The sequence below is a fragment of the Limanda limanda genome, chromosome 19 (assembly GCF_963576545.1).
Source record: "Limanda limanda chromosome 19, fLimLim1.1, whole genome shotgun sequence".
NCBI classification, from domain to species: domain Eukaryota; kingdom Metazoa; phylum Chordata; class Actinopteri; order Pleuronectiformes; family Pleuronectidae; genus Limanda; species Limanda limanda.
Window position 1 is genome coordinate 4,331,784 of NC_083654.1, and position 23,323 is coordinate 4,355,106.

General features: G+C 39.4%; 1 protein-coding gene across 1 annotated transcript in view; it reads left to right on the forward strand.

The window, feature by feature from the left end:
* trappc9 (trafficking protein particle complex subunit 9) overlaps positions 1-23,323 on the forward strand; it is a 185,423-nt gene that overhangs the window by 706 nt on the left and 161,394 nt on the right. Inside the window, exons 2-9 of the mRNA XM_061092741.1 lie at positions 715-1,310; positions 3,420-3,565; positions 4,827-4,952; positions 5,720-5,746; positions 6,783-6,904; positions 8,643-8,768; positions 10,741-10,957; positions 17,223-17,366. Coding sequence (XP_060948724.1) covers positions 724-1,310; positions 3,420-3,565; positions 4,827-4,952; positions 5,720-5,746; positions 6,783-6,904; positions 8,643-8,768; positions 10,741-10,957; positions 17,223-17,366 — 1,495 coding nt within the window. The 5' untranslated portion in view covers positions 715-723. The remainder of the gene's footprint in view (positions 1-714; positions 1,311-3,419; positions 3,566-4,826; positions 4,953-5,719; positions 5,747-6,782; positions 6,905-8,642; positions 8,769-10,740; positions 10,958-17,222; positions 17,367-23,323) is intronic.

Here is a 23,323-nt window from a genome sequence, read left to right on the forward strand (position 1 = left end):
CTGCCTCCCCAATGTTTGTCTCCAGCCAAATACACTCGAGGTGAACAGAGTTTGTGTCTAAAGACGAACTGCAGCCTCTCCTGTGTGGAACAGTGCCCTGGTGATTCAACCTTAATTGTGTTGTAAACAAATTTTATTGACACTTTTTTCTTATGAGGAAATGTAAGAAACTTGAATAACACTCACTAAAACGCATACCTCCACCAAGACCCAACTGTCTCCTCAAATTATATAAAGTTATTCATATTTTTTTCCCATCAAGATCTCTGTATTATTTCTTTAGAAACTCACAAAAATGTGGGAAAAATGTCCAATCTTGCAATGTCAAAGCTCTTTGATCAGCCCACTGAATCAGATCTGTATCAAGGTTTAATGGGATCTTCCCAAACTGATTCCCTCACCCACTTCCATGGTACTGTCCAGTAGTCTAGGGTTATCCTGCAAACTTTCAAACAAAGATTAAGTAAGATTTGCTCACAACTTGCCGTTACCTACCCATTGCACTTTTGTATATTGTGTATGATAGTGTGTGTATGTATTTTTGATGATTTTGGCAGAAGGCAAATTTGATCTATTCATGAATATATCTATCAATTGATTGATCGATCGCAGATGAAAGCATAACCTTCTTGGTGAGGTGATACGTTGCAGATGTTTGGAAGTCAGTGCATAAGCTCTGTTTTTAAATGTGTTTGTGTTTCTGTCCCCATGCAGCCGCATGTGATGATGAGCGTCCCGGACTACATGCAGTGTGCTGAGGACCACCAGACCGTGCTCGTGGTGGTTCAGCCAGTTGGCATCGTACCCGAGGACCAGTTCTTCAAGATCTACAAGCGCATCGCCAGCGTGAGCCAGGTCAGCGTCAGGGACTCGCAGCGCCTCCTCTACATCCGCTACCGCCACCACTACCTGCCAGAAAACAATGAATGGGGGGATTTCCAGACGCACCGCAAGGTGGTGGGCCTCATCGCCATCACCACCTGTGACTCGGCAAAGGAGTGGCCCCAGACTTCTGATCGCTTCCACGGCCAGAAGGAAGTGTACAGCTCCACGCTGTACGACTCCAGGCTGCTCGTGTTCGGGCTGCAGGGAGAGATTGCAGAGCAGCAGCGCACAGATGTGGCCTTCTACCCTGACTTCGAAGACTGCTCCGACGTGGAGAAGAGAGTGGAGGATTTTGTGGAGTCGATATTCATAGTGCTGGAGTCCAAGCGGCTGGACCGGGCCACAGACAAGTCCGGTGATAAGATCCCTCTGCTGTGTGTGCCCTTTGAAAAGAAGGACTTTGTGGGTTTGGACACAGATAGCAGGTGAGTTGTTCTCCTCTCTGCATCCTGACCCCTTTATGCACTTTCACATGTAGGAGCTGGTGGAGCAGTTAGTAAAAATTATATGCTGCATTGTGTGCAAAATTTCCATGTGTGTCTGTGTCATTGTCAAGTTGCTTGTTATATTTCGGCCTCGCCAGCTCAAAAATTCTCCCCTCAAAAATCTGATTTTTGTTGCATTCATTTTTCTTTGTTCACCTTGGTTTATGTGTCTTTCTTCTTGTTTTTCTTTCAAACTGTCCTGTGAGTTTATTGTTGGGTGTGAAAAGGTGAGACGTTAGATTCATAAGTTTAGTGAGCCCATCCCTTTCCCATCGGCTTCAGCTCTGCCCTGAGACAAACAGCCGTACTCCTGTGCTGTCGTGCATTTTGCTCATGACTCTGAGCCAAACTCATCGCTCCTCCGCAGGTTTCTGTTTATTCTTGGATGCTGGAAATTCGGACCAGCTTTGCCCAGAACATGCCCAAAGGCAATCTGTGCTTTCATCGGCAATAAATATAATTGTGAGACAGACAATAAATAAGCTATGTATGTTAACTGGTTTTGGAAAGTTAATAATTTAAGTTAATACATTGAAACAATATGCATTCCCATGCAACTTCAAAAGGTGAACATGAACAGTCTCATTCATACTGTTTACATTTTGATGTTGTATTGGACTGCAGCATATTAGATGTTTCCTATCAACTCACCTTTGTAAATGAGGTGGGACCAAATGATTTAAGCCTCACAATATAATGCCTACCAGGTCAAAACCACTGCAACCTACAACCTCAATAATAAACAAAGTCAAATCTAAACTAAACATTGTAACCTTTGTAAGGATACAAGTAACGACTGACCTGTTGTATTGGATTGCATTCGATTTTATAGGTGTTCCTAATAAAGTGGCCACTGAGTGTGAAGTTTATTCATAAGTAATACGGCCTCAATGTTGACAGTGATGTTGATCACTTTCCTCTGCATTTTGCTTTTATGCTAAATTCACTGAAACTACTGGACTCACTGACACTTCCCACTATTTTCAACCTTATCGTTTAAAACTGCATATGTGATTTAACAGCAGTTTAAAAAAAAGACTAATATTTATATTGTGAAACAGGAAAAACCCTGGCATGGTTTAGTAAAGGAGGAGCTGATAGTTTGGACTCGCTGGCCACAGTTTGGCTGAGGCGTGTGTTCGTCAGGAGGTTTGGAACGGCAGCAGTTTGAGAGATGGTCGGTCTGGCTGCTGAAGCTGGAGTGACACACTTGCCACATGGATAATTAATGAGGGTATACATCATGTTCCAGTGGCAAAGATAGCACTGCACCTACTCATAAAGACCGAGGGAATTTAATGAGTTTGATAAGGACACATGTTCAAAGATTTAGATTCATTCCTGTGGTTCATTTTCATGACCCCTTTAACAGCAGCCTTATCATTTTATTTTTATACAAGAAAAACTAGTTTGTTGCTCAGACGTAGCCTTCCCAGCATTTGTATGAATTTTGAATCTGGCAGATGTATGATATAGATTCACCTAGATATGGATGTTTATGTAGATTATATATCCCTGCTTTCTGATTATACAGCCAACAGAAATATTTTCCGTGGCTCCATTCCATTGTGACTCCGATCACCAACTGATTCACGTTGTTCTTTTCTCATGACCTTCCCAGTCTTCTACAAAGCTCAGATGTCTTTCACAATGGGATCGTACTTTTCCTCCAAACATTCACATCCCCCCTGTGTCCCTGTCAAGCTGCTCAGTCCTGAGTGTTTTCATGTTATCGTGTGTCGGCTCATTCTCTGTCCTCGTGCTGCTGCTCCCCTTTGTTCGTGCTTCCTCGCCCCACACATTCCCTCTGTAGCTGACTGATAAGATTCATTTTAAGTCTCCAGTCCTGGCATCCTGCTAACGTGAGAAATAGTAGAATCGCAGAGCTGTTTTTATAAGAATGAGATCTTCAGAATGTATATATCTGTATATATATTTAAAGAAAAACTTTTTAGAAGCCATTCACATTCTATTCAATAAGTCGAACCCCTTTATTCAGCGTGCTGTTGTCTGGAAAAAGTCATTCTCTTTCCTGCTGCTTTCCCCCAGGCATTATAAGAAGCGTTGCCAGGGACGGATGAGGAAGCATGTCGGGGACCTGTGCCTCCAGGCGGGCATGCTGCAGGACGCCCTGGTCCACTACCACATGGCTGTGGAGCTGCTCAGAGGGGTTAATGACTTCCTCTGGCTGGGTGGTAAGTCTGGTGGATGGGGAGACCACAGCCTGTTTATTTGCCGATGTTGATGTGTTATAGTGTGATATGTTCTATGGGGCCACATAGCAGCACTGTTGGCTGATGTGTCTGTAATTTGTTTCAGATGGAGTCTGACTAATACTGGACTTTTGAGACCAGAACTAAAGTTGACACTTGAGAGTTTTAATGCATCTGCGCTGATGACAGCCAGTGGCTGGAGGCATTATGTTTTCATGTTGTCTGTACGTCCGTCTGTTATTCCACATGTGTGTGTGTCCATCAGTCAGGACCATTCTAGTGAACATGATATCTCAAGAACGCTTTGTGTTGTTACATTAACACATCCAACACACACATATTTTGTGATTAGAAAATTGTGATAAAGATACCAAGCAGGAGATTGTACTGTTAAAACCTACACATGCAGTTTATAAAGACAACACAGTTGCAAACACATTTTTTCATTTTAATGCTGAAAATTCTGGTCACTTATCATCCAATCTAGTCTCTGGTTGTAGATAGTGGATGTCTGGGCCAACACTCAGTGTAGCGTTTACCGTACAATGTTTACAGTCTGACTAGTTTCTTTTATCACACAAGTCCAAACGTTTCTCCACACAAAACACACACAATGATTCTTTCTGTAAGTGTTCTAGGTCCAGCCAACATCTGGCTAAGCCCTTATAACAGCTATCTGCATATGAATGCAGGTAAAAAAAGCTGATAGCCGATGAATTTCTGTGCGTTCTGACTCTTTCACTCTCCACACGGACTGTTTACCAGTGGGCAATCAAAGCCTGCTCAAACACGATTGGTCTGTAGTAGAAACAGAAACTCAAAGGCTTCCTGCCCCCAAATCTTGTCCCTAGCTACAGATTCTTCACTCACATTCTTCATATTCTCTTTCAGAATGTGTTCTTAGAGATTACTTTATCCTCTGATACACTGATACAGATTTATTGTGATAAGACAACAATAAACAATAGCCGCGCTGATATACTGGTCAGACTGTGGTTATTGGATCAATACATTTCCAGTGTTTTTGTCTGCATTTTCCATCTAACTTTTTAATTTGCTTGTATCCAACCTGTTATGCAGCGACTGCAACAGTAGAACTTTGTTTTGTTTTGAACAATAAGCAGTGCAAACATCTGGATCCCAGAGATCCCTTCAGACACTCTTGAAGGTGTAAGATCTTTAAAACAAAAATGTAAAGAACAAAAAAAACGTTTTTATTTTATTGATGTGTTTTCGTCTGCAGCTGCGTTGGAGGGTTTGTGCTCGGCGTCTGTTATATTCCACTACCCTGGAGGCACAGCAGGGAAGAAAGCAGGACGCAAGCCAAGTATCTCTCAGCCAGCAGATGCCGGCAAACGCCACAGACCAGGTGAGCACACTGCTCTGTGAGCAGGCTGATGGAAACAGAGGAGTGGATGGGATGAGTGCTAAACGTCTGTTTTCTGTGACTGAGTCAGAGTGTCACTGCTAACTGTCAACTCCAACGACACTAAATTTTGCTCTGCTAAGCTGCTTCAGAGACGTCGGCTACTGACACTTCAAGAGCTTCTCTAATTGACCCTGATGATGCTAATTCAACTATACTGGGTTTAATCTCTATTAATAACATGGTGTTTTATTAACACTGTCTTTTGTATGAATTTAGCATGAATGATTTTGCATGTGTGTTTATATATGTAATGTTTGTTACTAATGATGATAATTTTTCAATCATTTAGTTAGTATATTAAAATCTTGCACTGATCTGCAAAGCTATGAAATAACAAATAATTGTTCTAGAAATCCAAACTTTTTGCAAAATTTTCTTCAAAAAGTACTTTAATGTACTTATAAATAATTATTAATATATGCTAAATTGTCATTTTGACAATTTCTTTTTAACCCAAGTTAATAAATTGCACAAGAAATTACTCTTTTTTTATTTTTTATAACAAATGATCATTTTAAATACATATTTTTTTAGTTTTTAATTAGAGTACAAATTGGTTTTGGTGATTTAAATTGCATGCGGAGAGTTATCAATGCTCATGAGTAGTAGCAGCAGCAGTAGCAGCAGCAGGCATAGCGCAGACTAACACTGCTAACGTTGCGCCTTGCGTCATGGAGTAAATCTGCATTCTTTGTCTTTGTCTGTAGCCGCTCAGGAGGTCCTCATTGACCCAGGTATCGTATATCTAACATCGCTCTCGTAGACAACACTGCCCGTTTGCGTGTGCTCCCATTAACCCTCTGGTTTTATTTGTCATCGTACATCGTCAGAATTTTTATTTTGAATATCAGCTGATGTGTTTTGACAGGTTATTGTTCTCATGTGTTGGTTTAAAATCACCTTTTTGATTCCTATGCCCCCACTGTTTCTCAAAACCACAATTTTGCTTGTGAGAAACCAAACCTTTCCTCTCAGTTCCACCTCCAGGCTTATTATTTTGAGACCCCATTATTCTAACAACTCACATTTTACTTTTGATTATCACACAAAAATCATTTAACCATATCAAACGAATATGTTTCTAGAATATTTACCTCTTAAAAACCCAAGTTTAAATGTCTGTAGAAGTACCAGTGGGTGTGAGTCTATTAACAGTGGAGCACACATTGATTTCTTACTTGATAAATGCTTACTGTTGCTCAACCTCTCACTATCATAGCCTAGAAAAACAAATCAAATAATGTATTTATATTCTGTCACTTCACTCTCTCAAAACCTGTACTTTATCTAGTTCTGTCCAAATATTGGACTGCTTTCTTTTCGTCATTTAATGAGCAATTTGGCCAAGAAACAGCATCTCATTATTCACACGTTTGTCATAGTGAGAGCACCACAGGGCTTCTGGGCACAGACCCGTCGGTGACTTACTCTCAAACGAAATATGTAGTCCAAGCAAATTTGGCCAAGAGATGCACATTGCAATTGCTTTTTAAACATAAGAGACTGAGACCGAGACTCCAAAGGTCTCAGGATATCAATGATATCACTGGTGTGGTTCAACATTTGAACGCTGTATATCTGGTTCTTCTTTACAGTAAATCATGTTTCGATATACATGTGGCGGTGGTCATGTCATGCCTTTCCAGTAATTAAGGTTCCCCTTCTTCCTGTGGTCAATCCTGTCATTTCATTTCCTTTTCTAATGGAACAGATTGATGGATGTTTCGCCCAGAATCTTTCTAATCATATTCCAACCTGTTTTGGGTGTAGGTGCCCTCACAGCCAATGGCATTAGTGCAGACACCAGCGCTGAGATTGGACGTACGAAGAACTGCCTGAGTCAGGAGGACATCATCGAGAAATACAAGGAGGCCATCTCCTACTATGGAAAGGTACGAACCACAACCTGCCCCACTGTTAAATCAAACACTAATATATAATACAATGTAGTGTTAGTATTAGCTCAGGACATCAGTCATATCTCAGTGTGTCCAAATTCTCATTTAATGTTTGATGGCTGTAGATAATGCTTTCAATAGGTTAGGTTAATTTATATATATACGTATATATATAAAACGAAACAATTGAACGAATCAGTGATTTTTAATTGGTTAATCCATCCATTTTATGCCCCATACCCAGTTCCAGGTCCCTCTAATTTAATTAATTATATTATAATTATTTATTGTATAAATATATAATGATAAATAACTATTGTTCATACTATCCATCATATGTTTACATTAATGTCATATATTGGATAGCATGAGTGTGAAACAGCTATTAATACAGAATACCTGATGATGACAATAATGATATAGTTTACACATGTAAAGATTACTAACTTCAGTTGATGCTTTTGGTCTGTAAGTGGATCCATAACAAAAATTAAAAAAAAGTACAAGCCTTGTTCTTTAAAACCAGAGAAAGCTCTGCAGGAGCCACACACTTAGAGACACACATTCACTCTTAAATGGATAGTTCACTTAAAAAAATGAAAATTCACTTTTTTTTCTACTTACCACTATGCCGATGGAGGATGGGTGAAGTGTTTCAGTGAACTATCCCTTTAAGTCTGGAGCAACACGCTGTGATCAGCAGACATCAGAGATCTACTGGGGATGGCTGCTGTAACTCTCTGATGTCGCTGTGCGTCCTGTTGTGTTGGTTGACACCATCGCACCTGATGAAACAGTGGCTTAAAAATAAACAAAACAATCTTGAATCTTAAGACATGGCCATATAGGGCAGCATTTATGATCAGGTTGCTTTCGTACTAAGCCACCACTCAAGGGCAGAGATGTGGCTTCACATCCACCCAGTAGTATTTATCTCTCTCACCAGGGGGCAGTATTTGATCTGGTTTGACTGCGTTTGAAGGCAGTTACAACAGTGTTAGCAGCATTGGACCAGTATATTCTGACGGCAGCTGTTTATTACTGAGAGATACATGGGAACAAGAATTATAAATGAGCAGAAGAGCATATGCAATATCTGGAAATCAGTCAGCGATGATAATTTGCTAAAAAGCAGACAAATTAGTGTGATGTGTCTTTTCGTGGCATAATATATAGTTAGTGACTGCTGTTCTTGTACAAAGTCACAATGAATAGCATTAAAGTATCGTCATAGCTTAGGGAAAGTTGAATAGGCTCATTATGGTCCCACACTATTCATAAGCAGTGTGTGCTTTATCTTCATTATTATAATTGCCTTTTTGCACTGACCTCCCTTAGCCCTTTTACCTGTAACTAGTTTATTCAGAATTAAATTATGTCTCAACACATAGCCATTCAGATATTAATTGAATTTTAATGAGATTTGAAGTGGAGGGAAGTTGAGGGACGGCGAGGTAAGAAAAAACACACCTTGGCATGACTAGCAGACTCGGCAGCGGTGGTTCGGGTTTCCAGCGGATGGGAATCCCTGAAAAACGAGCGGAGCCCCAGGGGACCGGGGTTATCGCGCTTGTCTGTCATCCCTTAGTGCGCAGCGACTGATGAGGGCGGTCATATGTTAATAACGAAACACTCCCTCTGATTATAAGGTGGGTTGCAGAAGTCACTGTGACCCTCTTTGAGTAATTATCTCCCCTCCACTGCCCCCTGCCCCTCCTGTTATCTCCCGCAGTACAAGAACGCAGGCGTGATCGAGCTGGAGGCCTGCGTGAAAGCGGTGCGGGTGCTTGCCATTCAGAAGAGGGCGCGGGAGGCCTCAGAGTTCCTGCAGAACGCTGTTTACATCAACCTGGGACAGGTATGCTATCTGACTGAAAAATCACGAGCTTTTCCAGCTACAAGGGGTGATTCATACGTCCACAGGGAGTCCACAGTAGAGTGTAGAGCAGCTGAATCAGCGTGGCTGTAGGGTATCTTACTATTAACAGAAAGGGACACTCGCACAGAACTGACCATTACCATTTTTATAGTTTTATCTTTAGTCATAGCTCTTTATCATTAAAGCATTAAAGCTATACATTATTTTTTATCTGGTTTTCCCCTTAAGTGATAAAAGTCTTGTTGCTTTATGTGACCAATGCAGCCAACAGAATCTCCTCCAGGTTTAACTAAAGTAGTTGCCTCTTTTTCTCTGATTTTAAATCTCAATATATAGAACTCATTAAATAATTATATTTTGATGGTTGAGGCCAGAGACCAAAGCATCTAGATCATCACCTTGTGGCTGCATGCAGTGTGAGTCATAACTCCTGCCTCCTCCATGTTAAGGGATGGGACTGAGTCAAAGTACACATCAAATATAATTTTCTTAATGGTGATATCTATTATTTACGGAAGTTCTTATTACACACATTTTTCAGTGATTTTTTTTCTGGGAAGCTTGGTTTTAATTACTTATTTGAAGCTATGAAAACGGGTTGAAACTTCATGAGCTGAGACTGACTCCTGATTGGTAGAGGCCATGTATCGACAGGACCTTGCTACCGCGGCTCCATCCCTAAATCTGGAATGGGCAGATTCTAGCACCAAATGTGCGTTGAGTATTTTGGCTTCATGGTGCAGACAAATTTGAAATTATTAAAAAAAAATCTTTATTAACTAACTATATTGTAATATAATATAGTAAACTGTTTAAAATTGATTTTACAAAATTATAAATACCTTATTTAAATCTTTTCTGAAATTAGATGTACTGCTCCTCCATTATTGAAAAATTCAGTCCATCTACGCACGTAATCTAAAACAAAAAAGTTTTAGCTGTTGGACCCAAAAATGTTTTCTACTGCACTGAAAAGAAAAATCCATTCTCATTGATGTGCGCTGAAGGTTTGAAAAAGAAAAATACATTTCTGTATAATGTGTAGGGTTGCAAAATTCCGGGAATATTCAAAGTGGGAAACTTTCCATGGGAATTAACGGGAATATACGGGAATTAACGGGAATAAACAGGAATATACGGGAATTAACGGGAATAAACGGGAATAAACTGGAAATGTTGTGGGTAATTTATACTAACTGTATTTACCTTTTCATATACAGACATAAATATAAACATTTTGTTTTGTCATAGGCTGATTTGAGCCCTGAGGAAACTTTGGGCACTTGACTATATGCTTCTGCATCGTTGTGTCATTCTTAACATAGGTCTTTGCACAGTATTTGCAAATGTACACAGCCTTTCCTTCTACATTGGATTGGGTGAAATGCCTCCACACATGAGATATTGCACGTGGCATTGTTCTGTAGAATAAGATGAGAAAAAAGTTTGTAAAAAAACGCTAATGCATTGCCAGAGATATAAATAGTTGGCCAAACAATTGGAATCTTCTGTAAACATATTTTACAATTGATGGATAAACGTATGGAAGTAGGCTAGATGAACAGATGAACAATCCTCAATCAGCATGCTAATATATTTTCCCCAGTAATATCATCGAAACTTACCTGACTAGTCCTGCACACGACAGCAGGCCTCAACAGCCCTGCTGTAGTGTGCAGGATGCTGGGAATTATCTGTGCATGTGATGGAAGAATGCACAGTGGAGGGTTGAAAATCAACGTGCAGTGTGTGCTGCATTCCATACATCTTTAAAAGTAGAGTTTTGAATGATGTTTTTATTGCTCAGCGTTTAATTTGCGTATTTTTTTTTTTTTTTCAAAATTCCCAAAATTCCCGAGCTAAACTTCCCATGGAAAGTTTCCGGAAACTTTCCACCCCTCTGCAACCCTAATAATGTGGTTTAAGATTAACGCCATTTCTGTTACTTCAGTTATCGGAGGAGGAGAAGATCCAGCGTTACAGCATCCTGTCAGAGCTGTACGAACTGATTGGGTTCCTTCGCAAGTCAGCGTTTTTCAAGCGTGTTGCAGCGATGCAGTGCGTGGCTCCCACCATCCCCGAGCCCGGCTGGAGGGCCTGCTACAAGCTGCTGCTGGAGACTTTGCCTGGATACAGCCTTTCACTTGACCCCAAGGATTTCAGCAAAGGTAGGCCTGGACACTCGGAGGGAGTAGAATAAATTATTTGGGGGATTATTTATTTATTATAACAGTTTTTTGCATTGTATGCAAATGATTTCTTGGTTTGTTTGTTCCTGACGCATAATCTCCAAGCGATTCTTATTCATATTGGGTACAGTGCATTTCATGGCTGCAGTTTAAGCAGTTTCTAAACATGAGGAGGTATACAGAGTGGTGTCCTGACTTTCTCCGGAGTTTAACTTTCACTCATGAACAGTGCAGCATTACATTCTTTGATGCATTCAAAGCAACTTCAGAAATCTCCGTAGTATTTAGGCGAGGGGTGGCACAGGAGGACGAGGAGGAGGCAGGATGTAATGTATGGATTTGGCTGCGGACATCACTAGCTTTTGTTTACAGCACATCAAAACTGGTGTTGGCTCTTATCTCTAAAAGCTCCATGGACATCTTCATCCCTGTCTTCGATGTGTATGACGCGAAATATCCTCAACATGCCCACTCGCTCGTTGTGAATCCTGCAGAGGATCTACTGCAGTGTTCTCACATCGGCTCATCGTGACATTCTCCTGAGTTTTTACTCGGAGGCAGAAAGTTTTCAGAAAGTTTTCAGAAAGCCGGGAGCCTCTCCCTCGGACATTTGTGATATCACATATGGCCCCTAGAGAATGCCAGTGCATGTCTGAAAGCAGCTCTAGAAACAATCATTATCTTATATATTCTGTTATTATATGATTCTAATCTACAAAATGCACACACTAAAATTAGGTAAAAAAATATTTGTACACATTTTAAATTTGGAACTCGAGAGTATTTGATGTTTTTGCTTGATAATTTACTTAAACTAGAGTTAGTGACTTTGCGGCTTGCGTGTTAGAGACATCGCTGCTTGTCTAAGGTTGAACATCTATTTTTGGAAGCAAGATAAATCACTGCACTCTTATCAAAATATGATTTTACTCGTGCAGGAATTAAAGATCTTTTTTACCTTTTAACATCAGCAAAAACATTTACATAATATGTTTCGTAACAAAAGGTGTTTCATTGATACTGTAAAATACATCCAATGGAAAAACATACACAGTATTTTCAAAGTGAAACATAAACAAGGAGAAAGTTTGCAATTGAAATACAAAATCATCAAAGAGGCAATGATACAGTATGTACACAGTGTATATAATTTGCTTGAAAAGTACACTGGGGTCTGTGAGAAAGGCTTGAGGACCTCGAAGGTATATTTCGTTTTTTGTTGAAGCTTCTATAATTGGCCGTATGAGTAAACCCTGCTTCTTAAAGCAAATTAATCCAATTTTGAAGCTCTGCCAAAATAATTCAATAAACCTGAAATTATTATTCTTTGTGTGATGTAAATTAGTGCAATAAATCAGATTTGGGGTCCGTACTCGAGCAGAGGGTCTGACATAAATAGCAAACAACATCTGCATATTCAACAAGTGCAATAAAGAAGAAGAATCAGTCTGAGGAAAAAACAGACAAACTGAGAGATTGAACTCATCCTATCATATTTGGATTCATTCATTATTGTCAAAGGGTCACGAGTCAAGTAGTGCAGATTTTGTGTCAGTGAGTAAATCTCAGTGGGTTCATCTTTTTCAAAATGAAAGCAGTGGGTGGCAGCGGTGTAAACACATATTTGATGGATACACAAGCTTCATTCCACCTCGAGCTTTGTTGTCTTTTCAAGAGTGCTCGTTCAGGCTGTTCTGCATTCAGGCCAACACTTTGCTCCATAAAGAGCCACAGCTGAGACCTGACCCGAGCTCCTGTAGACTCTTTGGTAAGGTCCTTATCAGAAGCCTCTCTGTTCGACAGACTCTTGACTCTGGCTCATTGCATCCACGCGGCATTGGCAACACAAAAGACAGCGCTCGCAGCGAACGGAGAAAAAAAAGCTCAGGGACGTCCATATTTCCTCTTTTTATTTTGGTTTTCAAGGGACACTGGGAGATGAAGTTTCTCTGATGAGCTCTATGTCGTTGGCCTTGTATCCTTTCTGAACTCATTAAATACAATCTGCAGTATGATTTTCCCATCATACAACAAGAATAAGTTACTATGTAGATAATACATCTGTTGGTAGTTTCTGCTGGAGTGTCTTAAGGGTGTGGAGGACCTGATCAAGTTGCATTATGGGTAGTGAAACATGCAGTGTTGGGAAGTGTTGACTAAGGGTTCTGTTTCTTGGCCTCTTAACCGTAACAAAGAGTTTCAGCTTCTGCTACCAACAGATAACGCTGAGTTTTAAGTCATTTGTATAGGAAATTGATGTTAAATCATACCACATTATTGTTAGTGCTGTTCTTGTGGTTTCTTGCTGAAAACATTTTCAGGGCACGGCTGAGAGTTATTTTTAAACCAAAGTACTTTTAACAGTCTAAAGTGTAAATGTCATCAAGGGAGTAACAGTGTAGCTTGATTCTAATCCATTAAGGGCTTTTTATATGAGGAGGACGACCATAAAATCAATTGTAAATGTTACAGAAAGCCAGTGCAGAGAAACTCTGGACTATTGTTCTCTCGCCTGCTGTTGATCATTGGATTTGTCAGACAACAACAACAATTTCCGACGCTTCTATTTTTGCCACTTTTTAAAGTTAACATTTCAGATTTTTATCACAGCCATTGGGGGACACTTCACCTCTAATTTCTTATTCAACTAGAATTGCACTCAGTAGAGTGCATCTCACTGCCAAGGCCCAACAGGGCCTTTTAATTTAGTCAAGCAGCACCAAATTGCACACACTCAGATATTATTCCTCCTGGTATGTTTTTTTAATTATTTTATTATATGTTCTCATTATTTCTTAATATTTTCACAATGATGTTGAAAAATACCCTACCCTGCTTTGTTAAAGTTTGTACACTTAATGGAATCCATTCAAAAACTTAATTGGTTCTTCCTCCCAACCGTTCCACCAACTTTCAATAAAATCAGTTCATAATTCTACTAACAGACAAACACAGCAATGAAATAAGAAGAAGGGGCCCTTGGAAAGTGCAAACCACCGCCAAGGTGGGCCCCCTATCTCCTCAAGGAGAAAAAACATTTCTTGATTTGGCCATCTACACTGATCCATGATCCATTCATTAGGTTCCTCCATTGGCCATGCCCTATCCATTCACCAAACTTCATGGAAATTGGTTCTGAAGTCGGACAAACAAACAGAGAAACACTGATTAAACCATAACCTTCATGGTGGAGGTAACAATTATAAATAATAGGGAGACTATTCCAAAAGACTACAGCTGTATAAAGGATAGACCATTGCCCGTGACTTCACCTCTCTCAAGTGAGTTCCAGGTATCTTCTCCCAGTAGCCACAGGGCTGATTGGAAAGCAGGGAGTGATTGCTGCAGCATAAGTCCCTTGGGTGAGGGGATCAGGTGTGCGTTTATCAAGCAATAAGCTGAAGAGGCAAGTTCAAGTGAGAAAGAAAATGGGGATCACTGGTGCATTCCAAAATGGCTGCTTTGCCCTGACATACAGTGGAACAAATCACAACTAAGGTCCTTTTGTCAATACTCTGCTCTCTTATTAGAAATAACACCCTGTCCTCAAAAGAAACGTTCAAAGATCTTCATCAGAGGCAGTCTGAAGGTACAGTCCTCAGGTTTAGCATGACATTGCGACCTCTAGGCCGTGGCAACCATCTCTGCCAAGAAGGTAACTACTGGAGGTATTACCACACAACTAGGTGGAAACGTGTGGTATGGATCAGTGAAGGACCTGTAAAATGTAGTTATGGATCCATATCAGGGGCTGTAACCAGATTTTTTTCATATTGTTAGAGCTGTATGTTAAACAAATGTTAAGCATAATATATTACACAGAATCGAAGACAATAAATATAAACAAGACAAAACAAGTAAGCCCCCCCAATTAAAATAACACTTGAGTAAGAACAAGATCATCAAATTTAATATGAATAAATATGTAATTAAATAAACGGACAAACTGCTTCAACATTGTTCATCATGTTTATATCTTTATATATTAGGGCTGGGCAAGTTAACTTGTTTAATCGAGTTAACTCAAGTGATGAGTTAACTCAATTAATTATTTTATCTCGCATTAACTCAAGTTTGATTATTTATTGTTTTATTGTGAAAGTCAGGCTTTTATTTTGTGAAAGTCTGTTGCTGACTGCTGCAGAACAGGAAAAAAGAAAATAATTGGCGGATAAACAATCGAGTTAACTCATCACTTGAGTTAACTCGATTAAAACGAGTTAACTTGCCCTATTATATATATATATATATATGTGTGTGTGTTCAATATACATATATACATATAAATAATTTCTTTTTACATTTTCACTGACTTCCCATCGAATAATTAAATGATCTTGATGGAAAAAAAATTACATATTTAGAGGACTGATATCCCTGAGTGTATGCTTTTTTGTGCAGCTCGACCGAATTTGTTTAACTTTTGGACGTTTGCTGCATTATTTGCTGGGTGCCGTTCTAGTGTTGGTTGTGTGTTAACTGGATTCTCAGACCCACAAATAACGTTTTACATGTTAGAGCGAGAGCGACATCCTTGCAAAATCCAGAGCATCCTCTGGATTACTGTCCTCCAGATAAGTGCTGGTTTTGGCAGACAGGTGGAAGTCAGCTATTTTTAGACTGCTTAGTGGGTGCAGTTTCACAACAAAAAAAATAGCTTATGAAGGTATTGTATTTACAGTTTGTTGCGAATGCGGAAGAAGTCAGGATGAATAATCACCATAGCTGATAACTGAAAAGCATCGGCTGCATGATTTGATGTTATTGGAAGTGGTATTTAAGCTGAAGAAACCTCAGATTGTTTACAAAATATCCTTCCTCCCTCCCTCCATCCCCCAAGGCCTCCTGAGCACATCTTTCCTTTAGTTTCCTTTCCCACTCAGTGAGTCAACAGTCGACAGCTGGGAGTGGAGCAGGGGATTTCTTTAGGGGGTTGAGGGTCTTATATAACAGTGGGTTTTAGGTTATTAAGACGTCTTGCGGAGCTTTGCAGAGCAAACAACACAGGCTAGGGTAGCACCACAGTGGAGCACATGATGTGATTGTCTGCAATGGGGATACATCAGTTTTAAGAGATGGCTCCAATGAAAGCACTTGAGGTTGATCTAATTATGCGAGAAGCTTTATGAGCCAAATTCAAACTTATGAAGGTTGGTCTCACACTTTTTGCAAACTTGTTACATATGAGAGGAATAATTGCACAGGTGTATACACAATATTTGTGTTGACAACTATGTTGACTAGACCCTTTAATAACTTTGATGAATACTATTTTTTTGTAGAAGAGCAGAGTTTTGATTAAGGACAACAATATGGGAAATATGATCTAACTAGAATGATGCTCAAAGCACATACATCCACCAAGGCCTATCTGTCCCCATATAAAGCCATATTTATATTCATGAGATCCGAATTTTCATTTGGATCTGCACCAAATTTCACACATTCATAAATATCAACAGAAATGTGAAAAAACAATATCACTCAATGTTAAAGAAAGTGAAAAAAATATTTCGGGATCCGCCCCCTGGACTGGACACACACCAATATTCAAAGTGTTCTTCCCTGACACATACTTCATCTTACCACCAACTTTTATGTATTGTGTAGAAATCCGTCCAGTAGTTTTTGCGAATTACTGCTAAGTTACAGAAAGAAAGAAACAAATGCAGATGAAAACATATCCACGTTAGCTGACGAAAATATGATAATGTGATCGCCATACAATTCCACTTAAATTTGCTAATGATGACAGTGTTAAGTTTTGGTCCATTACCAACTGTTTTTACTGTAATGTTGAGAAAATGTTGAGGAACTAGATGAATTTTAAAGTCAATTGCAGAATCAGTTTCTGCAACTTAATTGTTTCTGTAAGCATTAAATGATTTGATCAAATAATAATATATTATTATGAGCGATTCTAGATTGATAAAAATAAGTGTTGTAGGGATTTTCTAACATGGACCATAGAGTCTATATAAGATTTATATTCAAACAAGGTCAATCAAGAGACCAAATACAGCTCAATAATGTATGATTCTGAGATGATATTGACAGAGTCATTTAACAGTGGATAGAGATTTGGTTTTTATATCATTTATTTTCTGTATACGATGAACATAATCAGATTCTACAGATTAATTTGAGGCCTTTTGCTTTGGTAATTGTGTAACATTAGATGTCAGCAATGCACTATGTCAAAGCTGAGTGTGATTTTGTCTTGTATCCTCTCTCTCTCTCACAGGGACTCACCGAGGCTGGGCTGCCGTACAGATGCGCCTCCTGCACGAACTTGTTTACGCCTCGCGTCGAATGGGCAACCCCGGCCTGTCCGTCCGCCACCTGTCCTTCCTGCTCCAGACCATGCTGGACTTCCTGTCTGATCAAGGTCAGCCCACAAAAAACACACTTGCACGTTATTAACCCCTCAGATTTGTATCATAGAATTGAAACCCTGTGAGGTGCTTCCAGCTTCATGCACAGACACATTTAGCAACAGCCACCCTGTCCTTTTGGGATTGTTGCATTACACCTTGTGCTTAATAGTATGCAATGCACAACAAAGCTTTTTCTTGGAGCGAGTGCACCATTGTGCTCTGACCAGAAATCCTGTGCAGCCAGGAGATAGGGCTTTTACTGAAGCAGCGTGAGCCAGGCGCTCCACTGGCCACACAATAAAGGCCAGTGTAATCCTTGGTTGGCTACAGAGCATAAGAATGGAGTGAAGGATGAAGGGAGGGGGGAGAAGAAGGAGAAGAGGTATGAACGACGTGAAGCAGGCTTACCATATTAAATATTAGACCTCAGCAGAAGGATGTGAGCAGCTGTGTTTAAAGTGCTGCTAATACAGATCTTGTTAAAAACAGAAATTCCTGCTGGATGACGAGAGAACCATCCTAAATTATGTAATTACTGCTGCTACTGTAGAGTATTTTCTCACTGACGTCTTGAGCAGTGTTTTTGCTACAGTAAAATTCTGTTTCGTATTTCCTTGGTGTTATGTTTTGGGCTCAGAGTGCTGCCCGCTGCGGTTCGGGTGCCCTCCTCTCATTGTGATATTAAAAATGTCAGAAAGGTAACTGTAGGTCGCTCGAGTGAAATAAGTCCACTTTGATGTGCGATGATGTTTGACTTTGTGTGCCAACGGTTTTATTCAAAGCATTCACGTGTAATTGTGTGAGCACGTTTTTAAATTAGTTGGAACTACTATAAAATACAGCTTAATTGAAAGGGAACTCAAAATAGACAGAGGTGATTCATTCTCTTCTGGTTAAATGTCATCCCGTCCCTCACAGGAGCTTTTCTATATCAAAGTTGGTTTGGGTTTTTTCAAAGGCCTCACTGAGGCCGGTTGTACCTTTTTCAAGTCGTCGCTGGTATCATTAGAAATATAGCTTGAATAATTTATGCAAGCCTTCACCTTTTCAGAAGAGCTTGAATTTAAGATAACTCCCAGCGGCTCTTCGCCCGGGTCATGACAAGGTGACCAGGTAGGGCTAATTATACCTGATTCTGGCACTGCCTCAGAGAATGGTCTCAGTGAGGGACATTTGATGAGGGAGAGTAAAAAGAATAACACTACCTGAAACATGTAAGTGAAGAAGAGTGGAGCAGCAGAACTACCGTTTTCTTGTCACATCCTCTTAGAGCAGAACTGGAATAATGTGCAGGAATAGACTGTGGTATGTCGGTTACAGGCTGTTTCAAATTTATTCACGTCATTCCAGCCATAACTGTAAAACATACAGGCGAACATAATTGCGTTTCTCAGGACCCATGCACCCAATACAAGAAAAAGCAGAAGACTTAAGTGTGATAATCATAAAGTGCAATTTATTTCAAATTAATTGAAGTAATACAAATGTAATAACAGGCATAATGAATACTGGTTTAAAAGTAAAGTAGACATAGTAAAAGGCATACTCAACACCAATTTTAAAAGTAGAGGTCCATGGAAATTCAGAGAGTGGAGCAGAGAATGAGGAGAAAAAAACAAACCGCTTTTTATATTTCTTGGCAAGGGAGGCTATATAATCAAATGCAAAACCTAAAACAATTCTGAAACCTGCACGAAAAAGAGAGATATTTTTATAGATTAATTTGCAGCATTGGAAGGACCTATTATTCAATTAAAAGTATTAAAACCTTTTAGGAGAATTATTCCTCTACAATTATGTTGAAAACATCCAGAGCTCTGTTTAAAAGGCTTCAGTGGTATTTCATTATTGTTCTTATGCATCTGCTGCTGTGTATCTCCCACCTGTTTCTTTAGAGTTTATCATCCCCAACCCATAATGTTCAGAAAGATTGTCTTTCTTTAATATGCAAGGCCTAATATGTGATGTTGAATTAGAAAAAAAGGTTTTGAATCAGGGCTGATGTCTCTGTAGGTTATAATGTAATTTTAAATTTACCTCACTGATTTTCAGCCTCAGTGCAATTTACAACAAAAGCCCCCTGACATTGAGTCCTAGCTCCACATGTGTCCATAATGCCAAACACAGTGTTGCACAACAAATCACTGATGAGTTTTTGGAGCCTGCACACCGTCCCTTGTCAGTATTGAGTTCCCATACTCATCAGTTTAAATTTAGACATTGTCTTACCTTGGTGTGCTTTTTTTTAACCTGTTAATACCGTTTACCCATCTGGCTGCAAGATTCAAAACATTGTGGTAATTGCATTTCGACCGTTGGGTGTCTCAGGTGGCTGTGCTTAAGCTTGTTGCTGTTTTGAGTGTTTCTCCAATCTGCAGCTTGCAACATTTGGGAAAACACAAAGGGACTGATACAGTAAAATATAATGGAAAAGTTAACAGCTGGTGTTATTTCCCCAAATTCATTATTCTCATAAGCTGTTGGCTAGAATTTTTGCATCAGGCACAGACTATATGTCTGTTTATTACCTCAAGTGATTTAATGATAGGTAAACTATCACTCACCACCAGTTACTGATCCTCTTGAGATAGAAACCATCTAAATAACCTTAATCGCTTATAATCTGAGAAACATATGTGATGTTTTAAATGTGTCATGGCAATGAACAGTGGAAAGGTTCCACCTTTTAACAAAAATAGCTAATTTCATTTTTTCAGCGAGTAAATGGAAATTGTTATCTGGAGGGTTACAGACTGGGAATAGTAATGCCTCAGGAAAAAAGATTTGCACTCCGGAGATACAAAAGCCTGATCTTCATGTTTTTTTTTATTGTGACAATATTCGTGGTGGCTTCAAAATATATATTCTGACCCTTTCATTTACATTATTGTTTTGCAGATTCAACTATAAATGCATACAACTGGTACATTTTACCCATCAATCAGCAATCAATAAACCAGAATGACAGTGTAAAAATATGTGTTTATACATTTTTGCAAATGTATTCACATAAAAACATGGAAATATGTTAGGTATACACCTTTCTTTAATTCAGTACTTTGTAGAGCACCTGGATTTGAGCACTTTATCCCATTCTTCTTGGAAGATCCTCTCAAGCTCCGTCAGATTGGATGGGAAGTGTTTTTGAAAAGAACTCATCAGGCTTTAAGTTTAGTCTTTGGCCACTCAGGGACAATCAAACTTGTCCTGACACCACTTAAGCATTTCTTGGCAAGGTTATTTGCCGACCCGGTGCTTCTCTGCGTGACATTTTTACAGTAAATAGATAAAACACAAACACTTACAGCGATGGTAATTACTTTTTTCACCCAAATGCCAAATTTGTACCACCAATCCTCCCATCTTTGCAAGAACACAAAAAGTCAACATGTAGCAGTGCATGCAACAATTTGTGTAAACTCTCAAAAACACAGATTTATGTATTTTTTACTTTTAAATGCTGAATGTCATACCTGAAATATTAATCACCATTTCAGTTGCTCAGTCAGTTTTCAGTCCACAATGGCTCTTTTTTTCAGCTGTAGCTTTTACTGTTTTGATGATTAATGTTCCGCTTGATGCATGTTCTTTTGCTTCTGGCCTCTTGCTGGAAATAGCAACCAGAACAGTCTAAATTATTCATAAAACTGTTGACATTTCTGTTCTTTGTCTGTTACTTGTTTTCATTTCACAGTATAATTTGACAAATCACCTTTTGAAAATGTTCCCATTGCCTGCATTGTCGTTAAAGGCAGTCAAAGCCCTCGTCTCATATCGTCCCATTTGTGTCAACAAAATGGTTTCTAAAAATGATGAGTCTTAAAGATCAGCTTATATACAAAATGTCTGGGGGGCCATCAACTGATTTTTTTTATTTCATCAAATTATACAGAATCTTAAAGAATCAAACAGAGTCACATCATGAGCGTCTCAAAGTTCGAGGCCATAAACTTAGAAGAAGTTGTCGAAATATGTAAACAAATTGTTAACATCAATTATTCTTGTCTGATTGTCATCTTGTAACTGTTCATTTATTCAGTTTGACATCAGCAAAAGGACCCATTATATGGTTATATTTGATGTTCTTATCACCCATCATACTAATGTAAGTAACCATTTAGCCAAATTACTTTTAACTACTCACCATTTACATTTCATTGTTAATTTGCACATCACACTGTTAAGCTGTCAGTCTCCGTCTCATGGGGCCTTGGGGCCTTTCACACAGAGATGCACTGCCTAGAGGATAGTATAATAAAACTAATAATTTAAGTTATTAATATTGGTTCATTATACTGTTTTTTTTCTAAACACTAGATTTGTTTCTGATATATTTCCATTATTCCATTACCTACAGAAAGGATAAATATTTAATTCGCTCTCAGCTCAACTGCTCCTAACCTCACTTCTGTACATGAATCTCATGTTCTACCTTGAAAAACGTCTTGAATCATCATCTGTGTTGAGGAAACATCATATCTCCAAAGAGGCAGAGGAAGTGGGCTACACTTTGGCATCTCCATCATAGAGCTGAAATCCTATCTCACCATGGAGCGTCTCTCCTGCCGGGCTGCTGACAGAGCTGGTGTGCTGAGCTGTGCTGCCCTGCCTTGTGCTATCTGGTGTTATGCTGCCCTCGGTTTTCCATTTCCCTTCTCGACTTCCATCACAGTTCATTTTGTGGTCACTTTACTTTACAACCTGCCCCATTGTTGCTCCTACACTGCTCTGTGTACTGTGAGGCTGCTAAAAGGGATATCGTTATAGTTAACTGATATTTTAGGGTTTTCACCTTTATTTTGATATTACAGTATTAAGCATGAAGGGGGAAAGAAAGAGAGAGGGGAAGTGACTAGCTTGAAGCCTCAGTATAGAGGGACCCCAGCTCTTCCATTGGAGCTATGCCATCACTTTTTAAAAAAATTAGTTTTGAACGAATTTGACATGACAGGATGTTTTATTATGTTTTATTCATTTTTGATACTTTGGCATCTAAGCATCCAAATACCTACACAGTCACTTTCCAGATGCTTTGGTGTCATGATCATAGCGTCCTTGATTTTCTTGGCAAAACAACGTAACATTACCAGTCAGTAGAGTAGGTCAGTAAAGAGGGCATGTGATGGGTCAAGCTGAGTCAGCGCCCTCTCCTGGATCAGGAGACAAACTACTTCAGATGTATATTTCGAAATCGAACACGTCATTACAGTTCGAATGTGAACATTTCCACCCACGTTTGAGTGATTGTTCGAATTCTTAATAAAAAGTGACAGCCTAGCAACTAATGCCTCATTTTGTGTAAACAGCAGAGAGAAGACAAATCAACTAATAAGGAACACAAGGAGGGAGGAAAAATGAACGTTAGGTGTAGTAGAACAAACCTGGAAGGCCTTGGTTATGGAGCATCAATTGAATCAATATGTTGTTTGCTCTTGACAAATTGAGTGTCACCTGCTGCTTTACGAATTATTTTCGATCTATCCTGACAAACTGGGAGGCATTAATACAAAAGCTGCAGTCGGTATGCCTGAGGCCCCTCATTACAGTCACGCTAATTTGCACGGTGTGAGCATTGTTTCACTGTTTATTCAGATGCTCGGTCACGTCAACCTCTTGAAAGTGCAGCTGTAATGAAGTGGTTTCCAGGAACGGAGAACTGCAAACAAACTTGTTAGATGAAGGCAGATCGAGCAGGTGCAGATTTAAGAAGTGTCCTTTCTGCTGCTCTAAAGTTGTACAACGGGGTGATGATGTAAGTTCAGTTTTCACAGGAGAGGATTCGGAGAAAACTTTTACTCATGCGGCCTTTCATCCTGCCTTCAATTACTTTTTCTTGACAAGTGACACTTGGAGATGAGATTGTTTAGTTCGTGAAATGAGAGAGCTGTACCTTTTCTCCTGCCTTTTTCGTGAAGTGTAAAAATGTGTCTTTGCTTATCTGGACAGTGTGTTCCACCTGTCAGGCTTA